Source organism: Nesoenas mayeri, assembly GCF_963082525.1.
Source record: "Nesoenas mayeri genome assembly, chromosome: 2".
Lineage (NCBI taxonomy): Eukaryota > Metazoa > Chordata > Aves > Columbiformes > Columbidae > Nesoenas > Nesoenas mayeri.
The window spans coordinates 74,156,979-74,184,665 of NC_137543.1; the positions used below are offsets into that span (position 1 = coordinate 74,156,979).

General features: G+C 37.8%; 1 protein-coding gene across 1 annotated transcript; it reads right to left on the reverse strand.

Annotated features, from left to right (window-relative positions):
- Nucleotides 1–253: 253 nt before the first annotated feature.
- SPMIP7 (sperm microtubule inner protein 7) lies at nt 254–26,662 on the reverse strand (the record flags this gene model as incomplete). Its single annotated transcript, XM_080364157.1, has 9 exons — nt 254–377; nt 3,622–3,729; nt 14,389–14,496; nt 15,032–15,073; nt 16,135–16,202; nt 16,662–16,800; nt 17,448–17,521; nt 19,549–19,631; nt 26,155–26,662. 9 exons carry the CDS (start codon nt 26,660–26,662, stop codon nt 254–256), a joined length of 1,254 nt encoding a protein of 417 aa, XP_080220283.1.
- Between the last annotated feature and the right edge of the window lie 1,025 nt (nt 26,663–27,687).

Consider the following 27,687-nt stretch of genomic DNA (forward strand, 5'->3'; position numbering starts at 1 on the left):
TTCTACCTTAGTAAACAAGGCAATCCAGTGCAGAGAGAAAGTTTCAAGTCTTCGACTTATGACTCCTCTTGTTTTTAATATGGTTTTAACTGTCAACACTAGTAAGTCATCAACATGAGAATAATGTAATAAGGACTACCAGAGACACCCACTTCCATGTTATTTTATTTTTGTTCCGTATTTAAAGTATCCACATATCTTCACACATTTCCTTCCTCCTCTCAGTAATGCAGGTAAAAAGGATTGACACTTTTTAAACTGTAATAATTTTTCTTTCTGTCTTGTTGAAAGCATTTTGAGGACTAACTGGAGTCACTATTTGAGAAAAAGGTCCCTGGTGATTATACTGAGATGACCTTCCGTGTTTTGCTATGTATCTGCAGTGACAAAAAGACAGAGAAAAAGAAAGACTTTTAAAACGTGTTCTCATATTGCTAAACATTCCCTCTTCTTCCCTCTCACTGCATTCCTCATAAAGAGTTATCCACATTGGCCTCAGAGAATATTAATAATGGGCAATATTTGATATTAAAATCAGCCCCCTTAAGAACAATGGTGGCAAATCTTCATAAGAGTTTTAAATCTTGCTTTCTGGATATATGTAATGTGCCGAAAGACAGATCCCTGCAATAGCTGTAAGAAAGATGTTCTGCCTCTTGCCTCTTTTCAGCCTTTCTTGAACATACACTGTTGCTTCACAACTAACCTGCGAACTGTGGAGAACTACCATGAGCACGCTGAATACATTCAAGCACATAAGGCCTTGCGGTGCCTGGAGGTGATGCTGGAGGTTTGGCTTTCAAGTCTAGGAAAAACGCTTTGCTGGCAGCATGACATGCCTGCTTTGGATGCCCAGTCCTCGTGGTACAGAATACTGGGATGGGGATTAGAAAATATGCTGGGGACTGTCTGGAAGGGCACAATTTCTGCTAGACGTCTGATATTCTTCCAATCTTTTACAGGAAATAGCACTATGAATAATTTCATACCTACAACCTAAGCTGGTGTAGTCTGTCTGCTGAAAAACACCTGATCAAAAGCAGGGCTGACACAGAACTGAACACTGAGTCTTACGTTCAGTTACTCTCCAAACAAAAAATATTTTCTTTTGAGCTAAAGATCCCTTTTGAAATCTCCAAAGCAACTTACCGAAAGGGTAATCCTTGTCTCTAAAATCAAATTAAATTCAATACTATCTTATATTAACTATAGCAAGGCAAACATATTTCCAAATAACTCATGGTGCAAATGGATTTCTGTTTTCTGGGGAGCAAGGGACAGCTCATTTAAACACAAAACAAACCACAAAAAACACATTAAGCATCTCTTCCTATGCAAAAACTAAACAATGCTTCCAGAATTTAGTTGTACCAAAGAACTTTGAAACCTAACATTCTGACTTCACCTTGGGATTACCTGGAAATAAAAATACAATAAAAATACATCAATAAAGCTTGACTTATAAAAATACTATTCATAATTGAAGATGGAGAAATGATTTTTCATCTGTTCTATATCCTACACAATCCTGTTTAGCTCAAAATGCTTAAAACAGGTATAAAGGATCTTGCCCCACAGCTCTGGAAGCTCTATGCAATAGAGATACAGTACAGAATGGGTTGCATGCTGCCCGCTCTATCTGATAGAGGTGATACTTTTGACAGGAACATTTATTAGACCATGTTAGCAGTAGACAAGAGACTCCCTTCAATACCCATAACTGTCTTCAGGAGACTGACCATATATTGTATACATGTCAAATAAAGCAGCTATAAAACATCCACCACATGCAATCACTTGCTGCGTTCTGAGAAATTATTGCAGTCATGGCTTGAGAATGATTAAAGAGAGAAAAAAAAAGGGGTCACCATTTTAAAAACAGTAAGAATGACATCATGTCCCACATGAAAAGCATGTGGAAGTGAATTGAGGCACTCTGACCACAAATTCCAGGAATAACTTTTGCCCTCTCCACTACGGTCTAGCTTGGCCTGTGACCACTGAAATCAGCAGGACTTTTATAACCTATATACAAAGGCAAGAAATCAAATGGTGAGTATCTTGCTTTTATCACAGTAACACAGTATCACAGTATGTTTGGGATTGGAAGGGACCTCAAAGATCATCTAGTCCAATCCCCCTGCTGGAGCAGGAACGCCTAGGTGAGGTCGCACAGGAACATGTCCAGGCGGGTTTTGAATGTCTCCAGCGAAGGAGACTCCACAACCCCCCTGGGCAGCCTGTTCCAGTGCTCTGGCACCCTTACTGAGAAGAAGTTTTTTCTCAAATTTAAGTGGAACCTCTTGTGTTCCAGCTTGATCCCATTACCCCTTGTCCTATCATTGTTTGCCACCAAGAAGAGCCTGGCTCCATTCTCATGGCACTTACTAACTAATGTTGGGGGGATTTTCCCATCATCCCTAGTAGTTTTACAGAGCACTTTCATAGAGGGCTATGATCCTCCATCTTAAGTCTGTGAACACTCTTACTCCACAGGTAGGCCCCAAGAAAGTAAAATAGGCCTGTTACAATTTTGCAACCAGTGGTACTGCCCTCAGGGAAATGTACTACTCAGCTCAGAAAAAGGGTGGTAAAACCTGATCTACAATGTCCAGGTATGATTATTCTTGCTGTTACCTACACAACCTTCCTCCAAAGAGTCAGGGGATTCTGTTCTGGTTCTAGAAAGACTCCATCAGCACAGAACAAGAACCCTGTTCTTGTTGTCCACTAAAAACTAAGAAACTTCATCTGCTATGAACTACGTCCACAGTAACACCTGTAGAAAGTAAAAGGAAGTAACAGATGTGTTCTCCTTCCTTAGATCACAGTGGCACCTTTTGCTCTGGAAATCAGGCACCTGTGTGAGGTCTGTCAAATGATCTTTGCTAAGAGACAGTTGCCTTTGTATTTATCTGTGACATTTACAGCAAGTTAGTCTTGCATCAAGCTGCTCCGAGTTCAGCTTATATGGAAGAGCAAGAGCCAATAAAGGTTATTAACTCACTTGATGAGGTAGCCACAACAGTGATGTGGGGTTATGATGATTTCATAGTCACATGGTCCTGGGCTGCACTGGTGTGGGGCATGGCATGATTTTGCCTCTCACTGCCTTCTGAGTGAACCTACTCATTTTTAACAACTATTTTTGTAGAGCAAACACCCGTTTCATACATCTGACAGCACCACTTTGGAAACACAGCACCACACAGCTTTATTCTGGGAATTTTTAACTTTGACACTTACAGGCCTCTTTCAAAACATACACAGATAAATCAATAAAAAGAAAAACTAGTCACTTAAGCCATGATTTAGAGACCATAGCCAAAGAAAAAAATTTCTCAGGGTAGACATAATCCACATTTAGAAATCATTATTAACCTCAATGTTAAGATACATTCCCAATACATACTTTATAATATTCCAGAAAAATTCCAAAACTCTAAAGAGTTGCAGATGAACATGGCAACAACGTGGTGGGATCCAATCCCAAGTGTTCTGTGTTTTTTAAGCCGACGGAATGTCATGCTTAACATTTAATTGTTCTTTAACTAAATAAATGCAATTAGAATTTTCCCTGTAATCTTTCTGAACAAGCTGAGAAATATACCTCATACCTACCCATGCATTCGTGCAATTATTGATGGGGTTGTTGATGGAAGATGAGAATTTGCCGGGTGGGTTGCTGACCAATGAACCTTGCCAGTGTATCCAGGGATATTTGGAGTGCTAAAAAAAGTTCAAGGGAGGGTAGGGGGTGGAGAAAGAGTAAATTAAATGACTATAGGCTTGAAATATGACTTACAGATTAGTTCTAAAACAGCTATGATTTACCAAAGATGGATGGGGTAGAAACTCTTCAAAATTTATGAGCAGTCCTTAGAATGTTTGAACTGGAATAGCTTCTATAAGACCAGTGAAACAATGTTATGATGATCTAGCTGATGATCTGCCCCAAAATCTTTGGTAAGACATGGCAAGAATGAGTTCTTTAGAGACTTTTCCTTTTTTCTCCCCAGTGGTTTAGGTTGAATATCTGTATTATATTCATGATTACAGCCAACATTTCATCTAAAAAAAAAATGGAGTATTGGGGTTCACAAAGAGCACAAAAAGTGAGGAAACATTCTTTAAAAATGTTATACAGATTTAGCTCATATTTAGGTTGCTAACAAGTGTCATTGTTCATGGCCTAAAAGACAAATGATTTCCAAAATTATTCTGAAGTTCACTAAATCTACCCTATAATTTATTAAGAATGTTTTTACATGTATATGTAATATTATTAACACTGCTCAGACACATCAAATGAAATTCTAGCTCGAGTACACCAGCGAATTGAGACAGTATGTGCCACATCTCAGAAAACTAAAGCCTTTAGTTAATTCTCATGTTAAGTTTTAATGTGAAATTCAAAAAGAAAGCTCCTTAAACACAGGCAGGAAAGAATTCTACTTATCTGAGGTAGCACAACAAAAAATTTTGATAGCAATTGCTGCAAGATGAAGCAGAGGTGTACAAAATTAAAGAAAAAAAAGATACCAGTAGGAATTCAGAGAGATAAACCATGAATATTTAATTTAAATGATATAACCCTCCAATATAAGATCTTATTTTGTGGCACAAAGTAATTCAGACAGTATCATCAGTATTGTTCTATACTGACAGCCCAAAATAGGACACTGCTAAATAATACATATATACAGACTGCCCATACATGGAGGTAAAAGCTCATGATGAGCTGTTTCATCTACTGAATCCACTAAATATTTGGGATTGTAAATCTTGCCTGCATTTGTCCTTTGTGGGTCTTTAGACCACACAAATGTTAACAGTGCCTCCTTTAAAATAATCTCTGAGGTATTTTTTGGTTCCCCTGTACTCTGGGCAAAAATAAACAGTTCCTTTAATTATAAAGCATAGAACTATTAGTTTCAGTGCAGCTGAACAACTACTTCTCCACAACTAATTTCAACACAGGATGCAAAAGTGAACATACATGCAAGGCGTGTTTGAGCAGAAAATTCATTGACTTGGGCACAAGGAAACTTGGCTCTGAAATTCCTCATCAGAATAGCAGAGGTGATGACAAAATGCTGTATCTACCTAACACCATTATAACAAATGGCTGTGGGTGAATTATACTTGCCATTGGTGAAACATTGGTGGTATACATTGCTGTCTTTGTACCCATAGTCAGCAGAAAGACCATCTAGTTCTTTGTCTTAATTTGGAGTAGCCTTGCACTAACCCATACATCCATACACTGCTTTATTCCCTGGCCTATGCTCCAGCACATAACCCTCCAGAGAAGATGGCTCTGTAGAATCAGTACAGCAGTCTTGTAGCACTTGGGAAGCTGTCACCTGTAGGGAATCACCAAGTAGTCAACTGAGCAACTAAAAGATCTCTTCTCTGTCCTGATAACAGCCATGCAGGGGTAACAAGTAGGCCTGAAAAGATGATGCAGCAGTGGAACTTATTTTTGGAATTGGAAAAAATGGCTTGCAGACAAATTTCTTTTTTCATTTCGAAGTAGACAATTGTCAGACTATGTGCAGATGAAGTAACTCTCTATAGAAAATTTCATCTGCATATGCAGGGATCCCACTGAGGGACACAAGGGACATTGGGTTGGTGTGCGTATAAGCACATGCATTCAGCCAAAACTGAAAATGCGGTAACACTTCGAATTAATCAGTCAGACTGTGGACAGAGATTTATTACCCTGGTGATGTGCTACAAACCAAGATACATCTCTCACGTGTTATAAAGAAATTCCACTGATTTGCTTGAAATTATATGAGTGTTACAGGGAAGAGATGGAGATCAAAACAAGAAGCCCCATTTTAACTTGCAACTTTCCTAACTTTTATAAGCCTATTAGGTGTTAACTCACATAATAACTATACAACTGTGAAGATATTAAAATACATTATGCACTGTGAGGCTTCTGATTGATAAAATCTTCTGATCTTTAAAGCTTGCAAAACTAGAAGAGAAAAGCATCATAAATGGCCAAATGTTATCCAATAATCAAGCCTGAGATATGACCCAAGATGAAGACTTGTTCTAGACTGTTTGTTAGAAAGGACTGATAGAAGTTGGTGTATTCATAACATGTGGGAAAGATACGGTTCTGAAAGAGAAGAGAGATGGGCAGAGAGAAGCTAAAAGTACCAGCAAAGTAAGAAAGCTTACACTACACTAAAGCAGCTGCTGACCTAGGAACCTGCAAAGATGCAAAAATGTGCTGCGGTTATGTGTGCGATAAAGCAGAAGAAACTAAGGTTAAAAAAATACCCCTTTGGTTTTTTGTTTTTGGATCAAGCTGTCTAGCTCTTGTGTGTTTTCTCTGATGAACTGCTAAACCAGCTTGTTGCTGCTAAAGAAAACAACTAAGTACCAGGCTACCACTGGGCAACATTCAAAAGTCCTCTGTGGTTACGTTGTCGTCATTGAGCTTTCTTTCCGTAACCATGACATCTCTCTTGTTCATACACTTCCTTGTTATCATGCTAGCAGCTCTTGGTCCCAACAATAAGAAACATACAGTGTTGACAGTTGAATCTGTGCAAGCTCTAAGATTTTTCAAGTGGAATGTAGTGATTCTGGGTGCCTCTGCTTTGGTTTGCCTGTTTCATATGTCCATCTTGGTATGTCTTTGAAGATTTTCATTTCCTGGTAGTGTTCAGGAAAAACAGCATGGGCTTAATTTAGTTGGACAACCATACTGGCATTTAGAGCTATTTGAGATACATTAAGGTATCTGAAACAATATCCTATAGCACAAGAACTGCAGGAAACCCATACAGTTTTGAAGCAACAGCTGGAAGTGATGCTCAAGGGCACTGGCTGTCCAGGTTTGCCATGTAAATTCCGTGTCAGCTGTTTTTATGGGACCAAAATCAAGGTTCCCCCAAATAATTATTGAAAACCTTGGATATATGACTTCAGCTTGAGTGATTGAGGTATCCAAGTTTTTTGTGCAAAAATTCTGTCTAGTAAAAGCAATCTGGTAGATTCTTATCTTGCACTTTTGAGCAAAGAGTTCCTGACATCTTACTCTTTCTTAGAAATACTCTTGTATAAATCTCATAGAGCTAAATCACCAGATTAAGTCATTAACTAGCTCTTCTGGTTACTGCAATTATGAAACAGGCCTCTCAGGTCTCAGTTATAACACATGAAACTTGCAACTGGCTTCTACCTCAAATTCCCTTCTGGGAAGACTGACATGCCATGTATTTGTGGCCCTTATTTTCTCCATGATTCTATCTGCCAAGCAGAATAACCTGTGGTAAAAATGCCTCAGATGCGATCCCATGTCAGGAAATTCAATGCATGCAGTCTCTTGTGTTGAGAAAGAATATACCTGAGAGAACTTATGAAGTCAAAACATGGTCCTTCACGCAGAGTGAAAAAAAGGGGGTAACAGGAGTTTTGAGCAGACCATACTGCAATGCATTTCATACCGTTCTCTCTCAGCCATCAAAGTAGGATAGGGAGTGGGTATTTACAAATGGTTTGGGGGTTTCTGAAAGGATAAAACCATCAAAATGGCAACTCTCACAAAATATTTCGAATAATCGAATATTTGTTTCTACAATTTGAAGCACTTTTACTCTGCTTTCAACTTTTTCAACCTCCCTTTTTAGTAGTGGGTAACATTTTTCAGAAAAAAAAAAAAAAAAAAAAGGCATTTCAAGCCAGCAATAAAATCTCATTTGGAAAATATCAAAATAAGATATTTCAGCATCCCCTACCCTCAACCTCCAGAATGACTCAAACTGGAAAATCACTAAAACCTCTACACTGTGGACAGGCTGTCAGTTTCTGAAGAAAAGATACATTGTGGGAAAGCTCTTAGGCAGGCCAGGGAAATGACTATGCAAGGTGCAAGGCAGCAGAGGGTCCTGTCCCCAGCTAATTGTGGCCTGTGAGGTTTCTGTGGTAACTTGAAATGATAAGGGACACATGCACACAGTCAGTTGGAAGCTGACTACGCTGAAGAAATATGACTGAAGTCACTACAGATATAATGATGCGATAGTAGCACTTTGCCCAATATGCTTGAGAAACTAAGAATAAAGGGTAGTTTCAGAGAATAGCTTTGTGCAAGAACTGCAGGACCTGAAAGTCTTAGGACTTTGTCTTCCTAGAAACTGTGTGTAGTAAGTTCCCATTCAATCAACTGCTTCCAGAAATGGATTTTGGTTAGATCTTGTCCTCTCTCTGACACAGACAACCTCTGTAGCTTTGGACATGTCACTGCAGCCTCCTCAGTCTTTCAAAAACTGATATCATAATCTACTTTACCAGTGTTATGGCAATGAATTAGTTCATACTTTAAAATTGCTGCTAAGTAAATAACACTTTTTCAGAATGTATATGTATTGTGTAAGCACTGCCCTCTGCTGAGTGTTACAAGAGCTGATGAATTATGAACAGCAAGTTTTAAAATGTTAATTACTGTCAGATTTTTACTTAATTCTGGAGGCAGAGGCTTTTAATGTGGAACAAGAAAACATAATCTTTGTCCTAACACCTTTTGTCAAGTATCAAGAGGTAGGTTCCAATAAGTACTGCAGTGAAAATCAGGAAGCTGCTGTGCTATAACACAAAAGAGACACAAAAGTGAAAAGCACAAGTCAGATGTAACACTTGATCAATTTGAACTGTTGCTGTGTTCGCTGGAATAGACCAAGTGTGTACACTATTACTACACTGAAACTCAGGGAGGGTTTAAGGGGGTTCTAACAATGTCAAGGAGGAGAGTTATTTGTGTCTGTCAGACTGAGCATTTACCAGAGCCCTGCCCATGAATGCTACAGAGGAAATCCCCATCACCCGTGTGGGAGGCTTTTTTCCATTGACCCTTAAAACACCTGCAGAACTAAAATATCACATCGAGCATAACCTTGTTTCAGCAGCTGATTGGGGAAGAGGTCAAGAAAGGAGAAAAACTGGTGACTAGGGATGGAAGAGAATAATACAAAACTACATACCTATAAAGAGGTTTAAGAAAAAAGAACAGCAGATTATTATATTGGGAATCCATGTGATGCAGTAAAACCAGTTTCTGTATGGTTTTTGAAATTATTAGGCTCAAAATGTACTTCTGAATAAGAAAGAGATTTTTTCAAAGTAGTTGTTAAGAACAAGAAAGAATGAGTTGGGTCATTACTTATTTTCACTTATTAGTAACATGGAGCCTCTCAAAAGTGCCCAGAGAACTTAGAGTCTGAGCCTTCCTGGAAGTCACTGTAGCTGTGCTGCAAAGTTTCCTCCTCCGTGTAACTTTCCCAGGGGAGGTGAAAATACAGTGTTTCCTCAGAATTTGGACTGTCCTCCTCTTCCTTGACATTTGGGTTGTAGCAGCAGTTACACATAGGGTATCGGATTTTTAAAAGTCCTCAGCATCTAAAAGTTTCATTGTGGTGTTTGTGGCCAAATTTTCACAGGAGCTTAGCAATCAACATGCACTCAGAATGTGAGCTCTTTCAGAATTCTGGTTTTCATGTGTGATTCTGAACTATTTTTGTAAGCCTGGCTGGCTGCACAGAACATACGCTTTAGCTCTCAGTTGCTTTCCTACCTAGTATATGGTTGACTATGTGACATATAAAACCAAATGCAGTGCTCATCTTCTCACCCCCCGCAAAAAAAGCGCAAACAATTAATAATCAAATCATTAACAAATAAAAAATTACCAAAGAAAACAGACATAATCAATTCAGAATCCAAAGATTCTAAAACAAATCACAGAAGTCTAAGTTCTGAAAAATATATGAACAGATACTCAATTCTATTCCTGTTCAGGAAATCTTGTTAAGCAGATACCTTTAATTCAGTAATTCCAATGGAATTTACACTTCATGAGTTCGAAAGAAAGCAAGGACAAGAAGAGACCTTAAAGTAGGCAGGAAAGTAGAGAAAGCAGGAAGAAAATAATAATAATAATAATAATAATAATAATAATAATAATAATAATAATAATAATATAAACAAAACCAAACAACAACAAAACAAAAATAAAACAACAACAAAAATAAACACAAGAAAAAGAAATTATGCACAAAACCCCATGAAATCTGAAAATACAAAAAAATATAATGATTTAAATCACAGGACAATCGTCGTCCAGTATATCTAACAAAATTAGACTAGCAACGTACAATGAAAATACAAGAAAATCGAAGCATTCAATTTAGTGGCATGAAAAGACAAGATTCAGGCCTATAACTCCTGTGCTCTGACAATGTAGTCCACTTGATAGAGCACTGATCTGTAAAACGAGATCATGAAAAGTTTTATAAAAGATTTTTGGAGATTTGTTGGTGAAAAAGGACTGCATTAGAAAGAGATTTTCAGGGTGGTCTTCAAAACAACTGCCTAATTTTTGACAGGCTCTTTAAAAAACAAACAAACAAACAAGCAAATCTGTATGTTCCCCTTGGCAAAGAAATGCTAGAAGATCCCAGCTCTTCGGCATACATTGCAACATAACCAAGGATGAAAGAGAGGAATAAGTTCAACCTAAAGCAAATTCAGGAATCCCTACACAAAGCAAGGATATTAAGAATGATTCTACATTCCAGGGCTGGAACAGACCTCAAGAGATGATGAGATTGGCACCTTTTTCCCAAGAGAGGCTTTAATGAAAGCCTGGAAGAGAATGAGAGCAACTGAATCACTGTTGAGGATCTTTGGTTAAGTGCAAAGATGAAGACTCTGACCTGAGAAAAGTGCTTCCACGGCTCCTTTAGGGAAATGCCCACCAATTATTCCAGTCTGCCATGAGATCAGTAAATAGTTTTGATTAACAATTTCAGATTCATAAATTTAGCACTTCTAGATGAGTCACAACACTTATGACATGGCTTTTTACATGTGGTGAGGCTCCCACTGCTGCTCCATGTCTGAATCCCAGAGAAAAACTGGATAAAAGATTACTTAGATTCCTAAGTCTTCACTTGTGTCTAACTTTCAAGAAGAAGAACGGACACATTTTTGTGCTATTATTTCTGAAACTAAGTTTCAGCAGAACACCATTTCGAAACCTCAAATCTCAGAATTTGCTGAAAAAAAAGGCACACGCTAGGACTCAAAATACATGAAACTTCATTCCTAACTGTACTATAGATTCCCAGTGGGATTTGGCAAAACATTTAATCCTATCGTACCTGGATTCCTATCTGTAAAACTTCCAAATTATTGAGTATTATCTAGACTGCTGGGTATTAGCACAGCAGCTTTTCACAACAACAGTCTTATACTAGGGGTTTTTAGGCTCAACTGCAGCATGAGGTATGACTTTCATCTTTTTTTTTTTTTTTCTAATTCCTTAAGAAAAAAGAAGAAAAACAGAAGATGGTTTCCTGTTCTGCCAAAAGGAAGAGAGGGTGGGCACAAGGGTAACATATAGGTTCACCACTCTTCCTGTTTGTCTCTGCAAAACTACATGACAGATGACTCTTAGCTAGTTTCAGCTTTGCTAATAATTTGAATGGCAACCACCTTCTTGCATGCTCTGGGGAAGAATAGCGTCTCACTCTAGAGTAATGCCTGAGTGCTGACGCTGTTCCCCAAGTGCTAGAGGCAGGAGGTGCAACTGATAGTCCGTAAAAGTGTGAAAGTGACTGTCTACAAAGATATTTTTACATTTTACAGACTTACAAAGCTTATTTAGGCTTCTACATCCAAACCATATACACAACTTCCCTAGCAGCCTTAATATCTTTACACGGAACTACTGGCAAACACACAAAGTGAAAAAAAATTATAGGGATCACTTTTATGTGTTCTAACTTTACTCTTTCTTCTGCTTAAAATCATAGCAATCTTGATGCCTGACAATCAGAGACAGAGAATAAATATACTTTATGAAGAACTTAATATAATTTATCAGGTGGAATTGAGTTTTTCACAGCTTTGAGATGCCAGAATCTTTCAGGTCTCAGAGATCTTGGCCTGCTGGTTGCCAGAAATCAGTGAAATCCATAGCCTCACTCCCTTAAAAAGAGGAAAATGACATGGAGAATACCGGAGAAGGCAACACAAAACCTGTTCCCCAGACTTATAAATCTACCGTGATATCATATGCTGCAACGAGCTCCAGACAAGATGTCTGTCTGTTTGCAGCACAGTGTCTACATCAACTTCTATTCTTCAAAGCCCTATAGCAACAGCACCATGACATGGCAAAACTAAGGGTTAACAGGTCTGCTGACTTCCCTGCAAACTAAGAAATCTCTGTTCAGTACTATGCTGTATGCTATGTGTTCTTTAAAACACGTTTCTCAATAATTGTCTTATACTATTTTATGTTCTAATTCAAGTAGAAGTTAAAAGTTAGATGAAGGCTGTGAAAAACCAGGTGACTTGGCCAAGAGGTGAGATAAGACAATCAGAATGGTGCCTTTTGCCCATAAAAGCTTTGGTTGAAATAATATGGGTCAAATTTTACCATCTTACAATACTTAGAACCCTACTTTGCCTGTGAACCTACTGCTGTAATGAGTAAGGCTGTGTGAAGAATGATATGCCATTCTCCACAAGTGTGACAGCATGTGATGCATTGCAAAAGCATAAGCATTCTCCCTGAAACTGATGTAAGAAACACAAATTAACAGACCTAAGGTGGAAATCAGAAATTACAGCTACTTCCAGGGCAGCTCCCAACAACTAGGAACGTTTAGCCTATACTCTGCTGTACGTAAGGCCCAGCATTATGCTTTTTCTTTGGAACAGAGAGGGCAACAGTTTTACAGCTTCCGTCCTTTTGCTTCCCAAAATGAAGTATTCTGTCTGTAGTTTCTTTAGAAATGTGGACTGTACAAGACCATTGAAAGGACAGAAAGAAAGGCCTATGCAAAGAGAAATGCTGATCAAGTAAACAGAACAATCTCCTCTTTTGTTTCGTCATTTTTAATTCTTGTCATTATGTTGATACTTTAACCTTTTTATTTTCTCAGGTTTGCAAATAAGTGCTTAATACAAGCTCAAGATACCAAAGACAACTTTATGAAAAGCTTAAAGTGAAATCCTTCGAATTTCAAAGTTTGCAATCTAGCTAAAAGTAATGTGTTCTCAATGACATTCAGAGAGTTTTTGCAAACTCAAAGGCCATCTAGTGGTTAAAGTTAAAAATCACACATTTTTAAATTCATACTCAAGTATTACTACCCATCAAACAATGGAAGTATTTGAAGTATGAACATATGGCATAGTTCGGAATAAACATAGTTAATTTTGGAAGTAAGGACTCTATTCAGAATGGCACCAGCAGACATTTCTGGTGTGCTTTAAGCTCAGAAACGTCTCTTCCATGTCCTCCCCACTTTAGTCTTGAATGTACGCAAATCTATTTCTTTCTGCTGGTCATTTATAGGAATGCCTGTGTTAGGTAGTCTCAGCATCATTAGGAACCATGAGTAAGGTGTTTTGGGGCATGGTCTAGTTGATGTTCCCAGACTAGCTTGCTTCACATGCAACCTGTCTTAACTGAAAAAAAACGCAAAGTGTCTGCCTAGTTCTTAAAACTGGGTTGTGCAACTAGTCTAGCACTGATTTAGGTTAACAGCAGGAAGGAGAATATACTCTGATTTCCACCCTAGCCTGGGTCAAAGCCTGCTGATTGTGAAGAGTTCATTATACCAAGACAGTATACTGCACTGGTGTTACCACAGGCAGCTTTTACTTCTCAAGATGCCCACTAAGTATAGCTTTTGGTCCAGCCATCAGTTACTTTCAGTCCATTATGACCACTCTGTACTAGACAGATGGCAGGGTCATGTGGGCCACAGAAAAACTCCTGGATAGAAAAAAAGCCTAATCAACACTTCCTGTTGAAAAGTATGATGCATGTTGTTAGAAGCATAATTTCGCTGAAACTATAACACTGATATGATATAATAAAGAATCAGGCCTTAAGGTTCTATGATAAACTCATACTTAGTCAAACCAGGTTGACTTTAAGTTTACCATAACACAAGTAGATGCATAAAATGTTATACCAACATTTCAGTAGACATCTTGCTGCTCTTTTCGTATCAGCTTCCTTGACTAGTTTTGTATATCCAGGCTGAATGGTCCCTTAGATTAATATAGACCAACACTGATCACTTTAAGAATTTACCACTGTAGGCCTTTTACTACTGATTCAGTTATTAAAAAGGACTCTTTAAGTTCAACCTTGAATCCAAAAGCTCACTCTGCTTTGTATGTTAACAGACCCCATTCAAGTTATTAGAAAGAATAAGGAGTGTTCCTCAATTTTTTTTGTTCTTTTGGCCCAAGAGCAGATCTTTGACTGCATTTTCCCCTTTCCCAAGTAACAAGAACTCAAGAAGTAGTATCAAAATCATGCTAATAAGAGAAACATACTGTGCAGTGTTTGTGTAGCGAGGCTTTGAAGTTCGCACGTGGTTAAGTGGGATGAAGTCTACATCAGCATTGTCAATGTCTTCAACATTTACTGCACCAACACAGCCACTGTTTTGATAGAAAGGAAATCAAAGACATACATTATTCATAAGACAGCTGGTGGAGGCAGCTGAATCATATACTGCATGCTCCAAAATTCTAGTTATTTATTAAAATGGTCCACAAGAAAAAACATGGAGATGAACTGCCCTGTGTGCTTGGCATGTCCCAAGATGAAAACAATCATCTGCTGAACTTGCAGCACAAAACAAATGACAGCTCTAGTATATACGTGCAGAAAGGAGGCTTGGGAAGAACAGAAACAAGAGAGAAATATGTAATCTCTTGACCTTTTGGCTTTGCCCATAATCAGATTGAGATATTCTTCCAAAGAGGACATAAAGGATCCTGATTTTTAGTTCACAAAGAAAAGGCTGGAGTCATGTGCAAGCAGAGGAGACTCAGCACACATTTTCCCAGAAAACACCTCAAGATTAGATAACAAAGTCCATCTACAACTTTTGCTTCAGAAATTGAGAGATGGATTTCTTGGGCTTAATAAAAAATGCAGAAAGTAGAAACAACCCAGGGACATTGTACTTACGTATACAGAGGAATATGACAGGTTCGAGAGCTTTGGCTTACACTGTTAAAGACAAAATATATCAATCATCTTTTTATCGCCAGACAGAATATTCTGATAGAATATTTATGAGGTCCCAAAAGAGAGGTGGTGACAAGTCAAAGTTTTGCTCTTGGAATGATGCAATGCTCATTTGAATTTGGTAAAAGACCGTGGTAAATGGTTGGCATATATGTTAAATGACCCAGTTTAGCAGGCAGAATCTTGTCTTCTAACATTCATTCTCAGATACTGGGACTTCAGTCAATTTCCTAGGATTGTATAAGCAAGTTTTCTTTAAAAACAAACTACTTCTCTACTTGTAACACTTTTCTTACGCAATTCTTGAGAACACGGGAAAATTTAACATCAGGTCTGACTTTGCTCTGCTCTTGCGAGCTGCTCTCACTGGCCATGCCTATATTCCTTTGAAAGAACAGCACCCAAGAAGCCATAATAACAGGATTTTCTATCTCGCTTCCACCCTGTAGAGGTACCTGTCTCTCCCATTGTATGTCTGACTGTGCCCAGTAGCACACCTGTCCATTGAGTTTTCCCAAGCAAACCTGCTAGCTCATGGCCTGGAAAGGAGGCAAGTTCTGGTTTTCCTATCTTGCTTCAAATAACCTACCTTTCCCCATGTCTACTTGTCTCTCATCTGAGCCCTTCTGAACCTCCTGTTACCCTTTACTGGGCTTAGAGAATAGGTCAAAGATAGAGTGAAGACATGGATATACTGGTGGCTGGTTTGGATTCTACAGACAGCAGATAAAACCTTGAGTTTGTATATGTGTACGACTACGGTGGTGTTTTCATAAATGCCATGTCTTAATGAGAACATCAGATGTATGAAGTAATGACAACCACTCACTTTACAGATTTCTTCTGTTCTGCTTTTTATATTTAATTCTCTCACAGGAGAAGCACATCAGAGTATACTTTTCGTATAGTTCTTGATTGAATATTTTAACTTCTCTAGTTATAGAATGCTGCTGAATTTAGTCTTCTGAAATAATTAACTCTATGCAGACTTCATAAAGGAAGTGTTCAGAGGACCCCAATATTCACAAAATAATGAAACTTACAAATTAACAGGTCTCTGTGGAGAGGGAAAAGGTCTTGTTTGAAATCTGTCCCAAATGCGTCCAACAACCTAAAATCATAATTAGATATGTGAAAGATGTTGTAAGGCAACATTACCTAATTAATTTGGCTTAGTAAATTTTATGCAGCAATCAGGACCAATTACAGGACTGAATTTTAGTTTAATAAAAATAATAATTATTACAGTTAACAATCACAAGTAAAGTAATTTAATTTGAGATTTTTTTTATGCTACAGTATCATTCCTATCAATCAGTTTTTCATCAATATCCTTGTCCTCTCTTTTGCTACTGTGCATGCATATCTTCTGCATCAATTTAGAGGGGAGGGAAAAAATATGAAATGATTTGAGGCAATTACTGGAGTACGCTGATGACCTTAAATGCTCACTTGGGGCTGTTTTTATTTGAAAACATTGCTGTGGATTTAAATGTATGACCTACACAAGATTTAGGCTACATGTCATTAGGAAAACCTAAAAACAATTGTCAAGAAATTGTTTACTAACTTGGCTTATTTCAGGTTTAGGATTGTATCTCTTCTGTGTGAAACACTGGGAAACTGGATCAGCCAACACTTCCACTGTTGATTCTGGAGTCTGGATTTTGGAAGGTAACATACTGTCCCTAGGAACTTCTTCATAAGCTCTAGATCAACAATAAAAAATAAGAGAAAAATGTTCCTCTGTAATCATTAGTACATGACACGGGTAGCTGGATAATAAGAAATCGTGTGACAAAGAAGGATGTAGAAAATAACAACGTGTAAATTTCTAGTTTAAGGGAAATGAAAAGCCTGGAATTATATGTTGCTTGCTGGAGAACAAGTAGTTATGGTACAGTTTCACGGGCTTCTTTAAAACTTTTTCACTCACTACTTGAAAGAGCTGGTTTATCTTCCAACAAGCTTACAGTAATGATAGGATTTATTTTGTTTAAATTTGAATAATCAGTTGAGATGAGACATAAATAGAGATTAAACACCAGTCATATCATGACTGTGACAGGCGTTAAAGACAGATGTACAGAATGCCCTTTTGGAAACTCCAGTTTCTCTTCAGTGCCTACAGAGGAAGTGGAGATGAAAGACAGAGACTGGATGCAAACTTTTAGATAGCTAAAGTTCATTAGATGAATCCTGTGTGAAATGCTGTTAAAACACCAGAAGTTCCACATGATAGAAAACTTGCTTGTAGTCTTATGTGTTCTGCAACCAAAATGTGCATAGTAGCAAAAAAAAAACCCCAAACCAAAACAAACAAAACCCCCCATTTTTAAAAGAAATGGTGTCTTACTTTTGGGTATTTGACTTGTAGACATAGTCCTTTGCTTTTTCTTCTCTCCATCTTGTAGGAGGATCACTTGAGTCCTAGGAGAAATCAAATACATGGCAGAAAGCAATGCAATCAACGTATATGATACTACAATTGCTTGTTTAAAGAGTCAGCTGTATGTATCTGCGTTTTCCTATTTTACTATCTTATTTTGCATCAGAATGCGAAAAATGTAATTTCACATACTTCACCAGCCAGCACTGGAGATCAAGAATGGATCTATTCCTTAGGAGTTTTACTCAGGAAGGAAAATTTAATACAGTGAACACAAGTTTAAAAACTAATAGAATGTCCTTGCCTCTCTAATCCTCAGGAATGTAGCTTTCCATTTGTTATATTATTTATAAAATAAAATAGCAAACAAACTTTGCAGTCCCTCACATATGCCTGATGTATTTGTATAATGTTCATTGCTACAAATTGTGTTCTTCAGGGTTCAGTTCTAGTGCCAGTTCTGTTCCATATATTTATCAATTATCTGGGTGGAGTTGAATGCACTGATAGCAAGTTTGTTGATAATACCAAACTGGGAGGTACTGTTTTCTCTTTTGAGGGACAAGGGACCCTGCAGAGGGATCTAGATAGACTGAAGGATTGGGAAATGATTAATTGGATGAAATTTAACAAGCCACAATGTCAGATTCTGCACCTAGGATGGAGTACTGCTGGGCACAAGTATGAACTGGGAGAGGAGTGACTGGAGAGTAGCCCTGCAGAAAGGGACCTGGGGGTGCTGGTCGGCAGCAGCTCAGTATGAATCAGCAGCATGTGCCCTGGCAGCCAGGAGGGCAAACTGCATCCTGGGGGCATCAAACAGGGCATCACCAGCTGGTCTGCCACACTCAGAGTTGGTGCAGTTTCACCCTGAGTGATGTGAGTTCTGTGCCCCACCATTTAGGAAGGATGTGAAGATCCTTGAATGTGTTCAGAGGGCAACAAAGCTGGTGGAAGGGCTGGAAGGCATGTCCTGTGAGGAGCAGCTGAGGACTTGGTGCTTGTTTGGTTTGGAGAAAAGGAGGCTGAGGGGCAATCTCATAGCCCTCTGCAGCTTCCTGAGGAGAGGAATTGGAGATGGAAGTGCTGAGCTCTCTTCACTGGGATCCTGTGACAGGACATGTGAGATTGGTTCAGAGCGGCACCAGAGGAGGTTTAGAGTAGACATTAGGAAGCACTTCTTTACTGAGAGGGTGGTCAAACACTGGAACAGGCTTCCTAGAGAGGTGGTCGATGCCCCAGGCCTGTCAGTGTTTAAGAGGCATTTGGACACTGCCATTAACAACATTATTTAATTTGGTCAGTGCTGAATTAGTCAGGCCATTGAATTATTAATAGACAATTGTTGTAGGTCACTTCCAAGAGAAATGATTCTATTCTATTCTATTCTATTCTATTCTATTCTATTCTATTCTATTCTATTCTATTCTATTCTATTCTATTCTATGCTATTCTATTCTATTCTATTCTATTCTATTCTACTCTACTCTACTCTACTCCACTCTATTCTAGCATATGAAAAACTAAGGACTAAGAATAGTCTCATCATTGTAGAAGGACGAAGGATGTAATTACATTTTCAGTATGGGAAAGTCTTAATTAGCCTTGTGCTATGGAATCATCAATAATTTTGATTTACTGCATTGTTTGTGACTTGCACCAAATAAGGCAGTGTCTAAGTATTAGGTATATGAGCATTTATACCAAATATGAGGCTTTGGTATTTTTTGTTCATTCAGGTATTTTTTCTCTAACTCTGCCTACAGTTACACATAAATGACATGGGTAGTATCAGTCGCACATTACAGTCTAAATGCTTTAACCAGAGTAACAATACAAAATGTGAATATTATTGGAGTGATGACCACCATTAAAATCTGGTCATGCCAACATGCAGCTACCTGAAATACAGCACTTGTCTCAATATAATCAAATGGAGAAATGAAAAATTCTGGTTTCACTACACTACTGTAATCACTGATGAAAATATGTTAAATTGAAAACAGACTAGAAACAAAATGATTTAAATATGTTTTCTGTCATTACAAAAAGAGCACCAGACACTTGCCTTGACATTGGGATCCATACAAAATGCAAATATATGGGGTTTCTCAGGTAGAACAGGAGCAACTTTCACTGGAGTCCTCCAACCTGAAAGAAAGGGCTTCATATTGTATTAATCGATTTGTAGCAAACTTTATTGTTTTAAACTGGATGAAAACAACTCATGGATTCCCACAAGAACTGATGCACCAATGTTCAGCTACCTGTTACCACTCTGAGTTACAAGCTTCCACCAAAATACACTAAATTGCAAGGAAGATGATAAATAATATCACAACATACATTGCTATGGTTCATCCTACTTTGCATATTTTAATGTACAGTACTAAGAGTATAAAGGAAAGTATTTAAATTAGCAAACATAATAATAAAAGCTTGTTAATGCAACCTGAACTAGTAATTGCATATTGCATTTCTACAGTTACATAACCTTTGCCAACCCTAATACCAGTAAAGAAGCTACTCCAAGAGCAGTAGGACATTGATTTCCTAAAGGTATTTCTCTCTCTCCTTCATCTTCCCAACTTTATATTCCAGTAATTTGGGCTCTTCCTGTCCAGGTCCTGTAAATCAGGCTTATCCACCAAGAGGTCATATATTGTGGTTACTGTAGAGTCACATATGTACTGACTGGTGAGCCAGTACACACATGCTGATAATCAAGTGAGCTGCTGCCAAATAGAAATGCCTGAGTTTCAGCTCCCTCAAGAGGAACACTCATTTACGTCTTTCCTCTCCCCAGACTTCAAAGTTTAAAAAACTTGCAGGGATGCAATTATCCTTACGTTGTTTATATTTCCATCAAATATGGCAGAAAATGGCCAATGGGGTTAAAAGTTATTAGGAGAGAATTAGTAAATAAAAAAGAAGACAAAAAGAAACAACTTGTCTCCTTAGGGAATCAGGATAAAATTCACAAAATTGTTCTGTAAATAAGGTAAGGGATATGTATGAAAGCACAATTCAAACTGCTATGCCATTAACTAGCATAATGCTTTTGGTGGTTTTGAGAAAGGTGTATTTCTAAACAGAGCTTGTTATACTGTACTACAAGAGGTAAGCAGCCCCAGAGATATCACTCCACTCTTTGAAGAATAGAAACTATTGTTTAGTATCAGGAATATCCTACTTAGTTAGTTTTCAACCTGCTTTTTACTTTCAGACCCTAAATATTTCCAGTGCATATGAAGACCTTTATGTAGCAAATTTAAGCTAATTTATAATAGTTTTACTTTTTCTAGATGTGGAAATTTTGGGTATACATTGGAGAAAATAGTTCAAAGATTGAAAGCTGAAAACTACGATGCAGAATGCAAAATTAGTTCTTGCAGAACTAATCACTCAGACAAAGTTTAAAAGAAAATCACAGCTTTCAGTAAGAAGGACTAGGTTTAGACTCCTAATGGTGTAGGGAGGAACTGAAATAATATGACCCGGGTTTTAGAAGACATTTTACACAGTGTGCTATAGCTTTAAGTTGCTGCTTTTGAAAACTCGAAACAATTTTTGGATCTTTGCACTGTGAAGAGCTTTCAAATTGAATCACTCTCCAATTAAAACAATTCTTTCGAAAAGTGCTTCTTAAACAGGTAAGGTACGTGCAGGAAAGATGTTGACTGCATTTGCACTGCCTCAGCTTTGTGTAAACTTTAAATGTTATCTGCAAATATATGACTTGCACTCATATGGGAAAGTTTCCATTAAGCTTTATGTCTGAAATGTTGTAATTACTTAATAGACTTCCATGTACTAGTGCTCTCTAGAGTAAAGAGGCAGAGGGCTCAAATTTATCCATCCATCCATATATCCTAGTAGTTCCATAAAAATAGGCTTCCTCTGGTTCATTAATTAAAGAGCTAAAGGTTACAAATTTTATTGCTTGTGTTGTATGTGTAAAACACTCATGTCAGCTACAATGTCCTTATGAGTACATGTATATAATTTTACATTTGCTTTGATAATTTTACATACACATTTCCAGAGACCTCTGCTCTTGCAAAGCCTACTGTCATTTGCAGTCTTGACACTGCTGGCCTGCTGCTGGGATGATTCATCTTCTAACATTTACTTCTCCTTTTGTTTTCAGTGGGAAGAACTAGCAGAAAAAACTGTAACGTTGTATTTAAGTCAGCTTTCTGGAGGTTTCAAAGCTCCCAATGATTTGCTCAGTCCACAGGACTGAAAATTATGTGATGTCTTCTTGTCCAAATTGGGAACTCGGTGTATCAGCCTTGTCACTTTAACTAATTACAAGCTTAATGATACTGTTAGTTTCAGTTTATTCCTTAAACTAATCTAATCTGACAAAATAGAATTCGGTGATGGATAATGATTTTGGGGAATTTCTTGTTTGGATTCTAAGTCAGAAACTGAAGATGTAGTAATTCACATTTCTAAGACATTTCCCAGAAACCATGAAAGCCAGAACATCTTTTCGTTTTGTTCTTAAAGAACACAGAGAGATTCTTATGTCACCACGTAAAGATATATGCAGAGAGGTTTCACAAAACCAGCAGTCTTAAAAGTTTCACTGCACATCACTGTCTTTCGAAAACTGTGCACTCTCTCCTTTGAAATAAAAGGTTACAAGTCACCCCCTGAAAACTAATTATAAACAAGCATAAACCCCATCAGTTTATGCTGGAAAGATGTGCACGACAAAAGAACCTACAGAGATAGAACAAAGTTGTTGAATAAAAAAAAGCAACACTGCTACTGGGCAAGTGAAAAACAAATGCACCGTGAAATACATAACTGTAGGGGCAATAAATACTCAAATCCTTAGTTAACCACAGTTGTTTTATTTAATGGCATTCAGCCCTGAAGACATTATTCCAAATTTTTATGCATTACTTCAAGATGAACTACCAGTTTATTAGACAGTATGCTGTTGCACATTTAATTGTGATATGGGTAATTACTTAATAGCACAGACATTCTTGAGCCTACTGTAGGCCATTCTGCATTCTTTGTTGACTTTTTTCATGTGCTACAGTAGTTATGCACTATGCATGTTATTAATGAGTGCCTTTGAATTGTCAATTTGCTGTTTTTCAAGTTGCATATTTTTCCTCTTCGCTTTACATTTTGTTACCTCTGACTAACTTGTCTTCTTTCTCTTTCTACAGGCAGGCAAAAGGTTTCATCTCACTAAGCACCTATGTTACAAACTGGGGCTGCACCAGCATTGCTTACAGTCATTTTCAAACAGTATTTGAAAGGGAGGAGAGGCTGGAACCCTACTTTGATATGCCTCACACTCAGTGTGCTGCTTAATCCTGGATTGCTCCATGATGATTACTCTGGAGAAAATGTTCCTTGATTCAGGAGAGGAAGCACTGGGAAGGGAACTCTTTCTATATAAAGGTCACTAGGAAATCAGTATAATGCAATCGCAATTATTTCAACAAGTTCTGAATAAAATTCTTCAGCACAGTCTCTTAAAATAACAATGGAACAAATACAAGGTCTTCACATAGATAAATAATTGATTTGAAGATCAGAGAAGGAGAGAATGGGTAAATGATCAATTTTCCAGGTGGATGGAGATCACTGGTAGAAAGATCTGGAGGCAACTCATCTGGGCTTAGGACTTCGTTGCTTAACGCTTAACATATTAATAAATTACCTGGAAACAAAGCATGGGTTGGAAATCAAATGATGGGTTTAAAAAGCAAATGGATAGAATCATGAAAGTAAAGCTAACTACAAACACATCATCTCCTGGTCATGAATCCCTTGTCCACAAATGACGACATGAAAGGAAAATATACAGAAGAAGTATGGTGACATTCTCTGTTAATTATCCACAGTCTTAGATGGAATACTGGACTAGTTGGGCTTTTGGACAAATACAAACATGGCCACTCTAGTAGTGGCATGAGTTAACTGTTTATTTCTTATTAAAAATGTTTACTATCAACTCTATAGGCAAACTCTATGGAGTTTCCAGTTTCCTAGTTTTTGAAGAAAACTGTATCTACAGGTGTGTAAGTTTCCAGTAGGAGCAAGAAATAATCTCTGCTCCTTATCAGACATATCAAATACACTTTTTCCTTCTGCAATCCTCATGCCCATCTCTGTGTTAAATCATACAAAATAAAATAGTAATTGCAAACTGGATATGAGGGTTTTGTAACCAGGTTTCCAGATACAAATATACCTGCACAGTCAAATTATGAGGTCCCCCTAAAAAGTGCAAAGAAAATTGAGACCTCAGGGAAAAGGATAAAAAATTATTTTGTCATATGAGTGAGAGAAGGGGATTCTACAGGCAAACACTATCTACTTCCCAAAGACCCTGTCTTCCAGTACTGACCACCTTCCCATACATGAAGAAAAGCTCTTCAGCTGTCTCCTTTCTCTGGCAGGATCTGATTCTTTGGTCTTAGAATGACCTTTTTTGTCAGCTTCTGACCTTCAGTTTGTTATCACAGAGCCTCACCGTTCAATAAATTTGCTTTGCTCAGGAGATGCAACAAGCTGCTGGGGAAGTTCAAAGTAACACTGACTGCAAAAGCCATAGCACTACATCTCACAACAGAGAATCTTCTATCTCTTGCAAATGTTTTAGATACCTTAGCTCATCCATCTCAAAGGCTGCTTCTGTCTCTTTTTTGTTTGTTTGTTTGGGTTTTTTGCTTTTGTTTTTTTGTTTTGTTTTGTTTTGTTTTCTGTTCAACCCCACCACAGTGGAGAAAGTGACTGTAGAATTTGCTTGCAAAATGCCTGACTGATCTCTCTCACAGCACAACTTCCCCAAACAACCTAGCTGCCGAATGTCTTGGGACTGGTATCTAGAAGGACTAGCAACTTTCATCACATCATGTGCCTGGGGGTTGGTAGCTGGGCTCTCTGAATAATATAGCTGAAATCTGGAATTTGTGCAGTCTCATTAGAGATAGTAGCTTAAAACTCCACTACTTTCTATATCTATGTTTATGCATTGGTTAGTTAATATCTCGTCATCACAGGAAAACTTGTAAGTGAATACTAGGTTTGGAAGAACATTTGCACAGCTTTCCTTAAAAAATTTATGCTGGACTGTACGTTTCAAGGTTTTGTTCCTGAGCTAAGTTTGACTTTTTCCAACACCATCGGTGGAGTGAGTATTTCACTTTAGTAGTGAACTTTACCCAATAAAAAAATCACCAGAAAGCCACCAGACAGTTTCTACCTGTTTTCTGGAACTACTCTCCATTTCAGACCACCTTCTTGAATGTTACCTGGGTTACTGACTTGATGACACTCAGTTTCAAACTTAGTCTGTGTTCATTTCAGGTTTGGCTCTATCTGCCAGAGTATCTCTATCTCTCTGTCTACTTTTCTAGGCATTGCAAAAATTAATAGTCAGACAGAATTCCGTATCTCAAATCTTCTTTCACCGTTGTTTTTCCAGAGGCTTACAGGAAAAAAAAAACAAAACTGCTGATCAGTTCTGATTGGTGTTTGAGGTCTAATTTCATATGCAAATGGAGAACACTATAACTGAGAAATAAGACTGAAAATTATATCAGATGAGCAAGAAAAAAAACAGAAAAAAAAAAGGAAAATTATGAAGTTTTTTTCTATCCCTTGTGGTTTCTTGGGTTCTTTTGGCTTCTGTCACATGACTGCAGCAAGCTCCAAGTAATTTAAAGTGAAAAGTTTGAAAACAAAAACAAGGAAACAAAACTACTCTCTGGATTTATAGCACCTAGATACTTTATGGTGACAATAACATGAATGAAGTATAGCTAACTGTGGAGTGAGAGTGTTATCTCCATACAGTAAAATGGAACAAGGAGCTTATTAACATTTCTTTACCATGTTCTAAGAAATGTCTCCCCCTGTCTATGAGCCTGAGTTCTCATAAAATTTTGTTCTAGATGTAATGAGCATTTCTCTGTGAAAATCATTAGAATCATTAGACTCTTTATTAATCTTTAACCATATAGCTTACTGATATATATATCTGCCTTTTGAAGCCCTGGGTAGATATTTCTGCTTTCCAGAATTTTCATCAGAAAATTCTGAATATTAACAACCAATCCAATTTTCCTCCATGTTAAAAAGAGTGAATTTCAGTTTTGATGCTGTAATCAATACACATTGATATAAAATAAGAGGATAATATGAACTTTAACCAACACGCCATGGCAGTCCTAAAGAACTTCTGTTCTCCAATCAAGTAGACACTGGAACAGGTCTTTAAATGTGCTGCACTGCAGGAAATACCGAAAGACACAAAAATATCCAGGGGATTTCCTGGCTCCGGAGTGATTTGTTATTTTGGTTTGCATTAAAAGAGGTGCTATTTAGGACTACTGTATATAATTTCACAACTCACCTAAATAGATTTTTTTTTTAAATGTTATTCAGCTTCAAGGATTTTTATTTTCATTTAGTATTATTGGAATTTTCTGGCTAGCACCTCCTTGCTACAGCAGGGACAATGAATCATACAAATGTTCCATTGCAGTTGTTATTTTCAGTTCAAACATCCATGGCAAATATATTTCATAAGGCTCACCTTTAGGACCTTGGGGGACGGAGTTCAGAAACTAGTTTTGTTTATTTGTTAAGCATTACTAATTGGTGATTAAGAAATACATATAGTAGTTCACTTTACCTCCAATTTGTGCCCTGACAGAAGCAGCTGACACAGCCCTGGAGTTCCACCTCCTGTCCTGGTTGGTTTCCTCCAGGAGGACCATGTGCCTCTTGTGCATAGTCAGGCCATTCCTTGCTGGAATGGGGACCCGCTGGTGAGGTTTCACATCACTGTAGTCCACCAGGGATTCAATAGCTCTTCCAACATTGGGCTGCAGGTCCGCATCTGCTCCTGCACTCACAAAACCTGAGCAGGGATCTACTAAAGGCACATCATCCCGATGTGGGAATAAAGGGTAATTTGGCCCTTCTGCAGGGGTTAATGGATTGAATTTAAGGAAAGAATTACTATTTTTCTCTTCAAAGCTGGCAAAGTTATGTCTGTTCTCAGGACGTCTCACAACAGGCATGCACATCTTCTTTAACAGACTTCGATACTGTTGGCAATCCATCTTGTGAACTGGTTCAGCTGACAAGGTGGACTTTTTAAAGGCATTCGCTTGCCTTTCAGCTCCAGGAGAAACCATGGTCATCTGTTCTATCATCTTTATGTGGCAGTACACTTAAAAGTCTCCACTCACTCCTGTTTCTCCAAGTTTCTGAAGTCCTGGACAAAAAAAACCAGTAAAGCTAGAGGTCATCCTCCAGAAGATCAGTACCTAGAAACTTCAAAGATAAAGGCAGTGGCTTAAGTAGTGAATTCTTTCATGAAAATAAATGTATCGAGTATGGCACAAAAAGATCAGAGCCACTGAACAAGCAGAAAGCTTTTTGTTGCTTGGTAACAATGGAAACCACCTCACAATGAAATGTTTCCTGGTGTGAAACACGGTTCATGCATACCACAGTAATCTAGACCTACAAGTGGATACACATAGCAACCTGAAATGGCACTACCAATCATTCATCTAGCAGAGGCAAAATCAAGAAGTTTTCAGTCTTAATAAGAATTACGTGATGTTTTCATTGAAGTATTTTAAAGTAAGATGCTCTGTTGGCATCTAGATCACAAATTGAATTAAATGGAAAGATTTAACACAAACAAAACATATCAAATATAATCACAGATAACTGCAAATCCAGAAAACTTACAATTATTACTTGGAATAAGTAAATTACATTGACACCAGAGTGTTCTGTGCAGCTTAACTTCCTCCACAGTTTTGGCATTTGTTCTATCAGGTTGGCAAATCCACTAATGTCTTAAGTCATAATATGCAGTGATTATTTCTGAATCCCAAGCTTGATGGTCTTCATATAGCAATCTAAAAAAAAAGCAGTTTGATTTAGAAAGGTCTTCTCTGCACTAATTCAGTGCCATGTGTGAAGGTCTGGCACTTTGGAAAAAGGAAACTACAGTTATTTGGACAGCTCAGTTTCACACTATGAGGGCCTTTATTTTGTGGCCCTGTCAGGACAAATTATGGTACAGAGTCTGATCATTCTCTCATTTATGTTAGTCTCACACAGGTGTAACTTCCCTGAATTGCCAACATGCTCTTGACTAACATGAAATCACAAATAGGCCTAACATTTATTACAGTACAGGTTT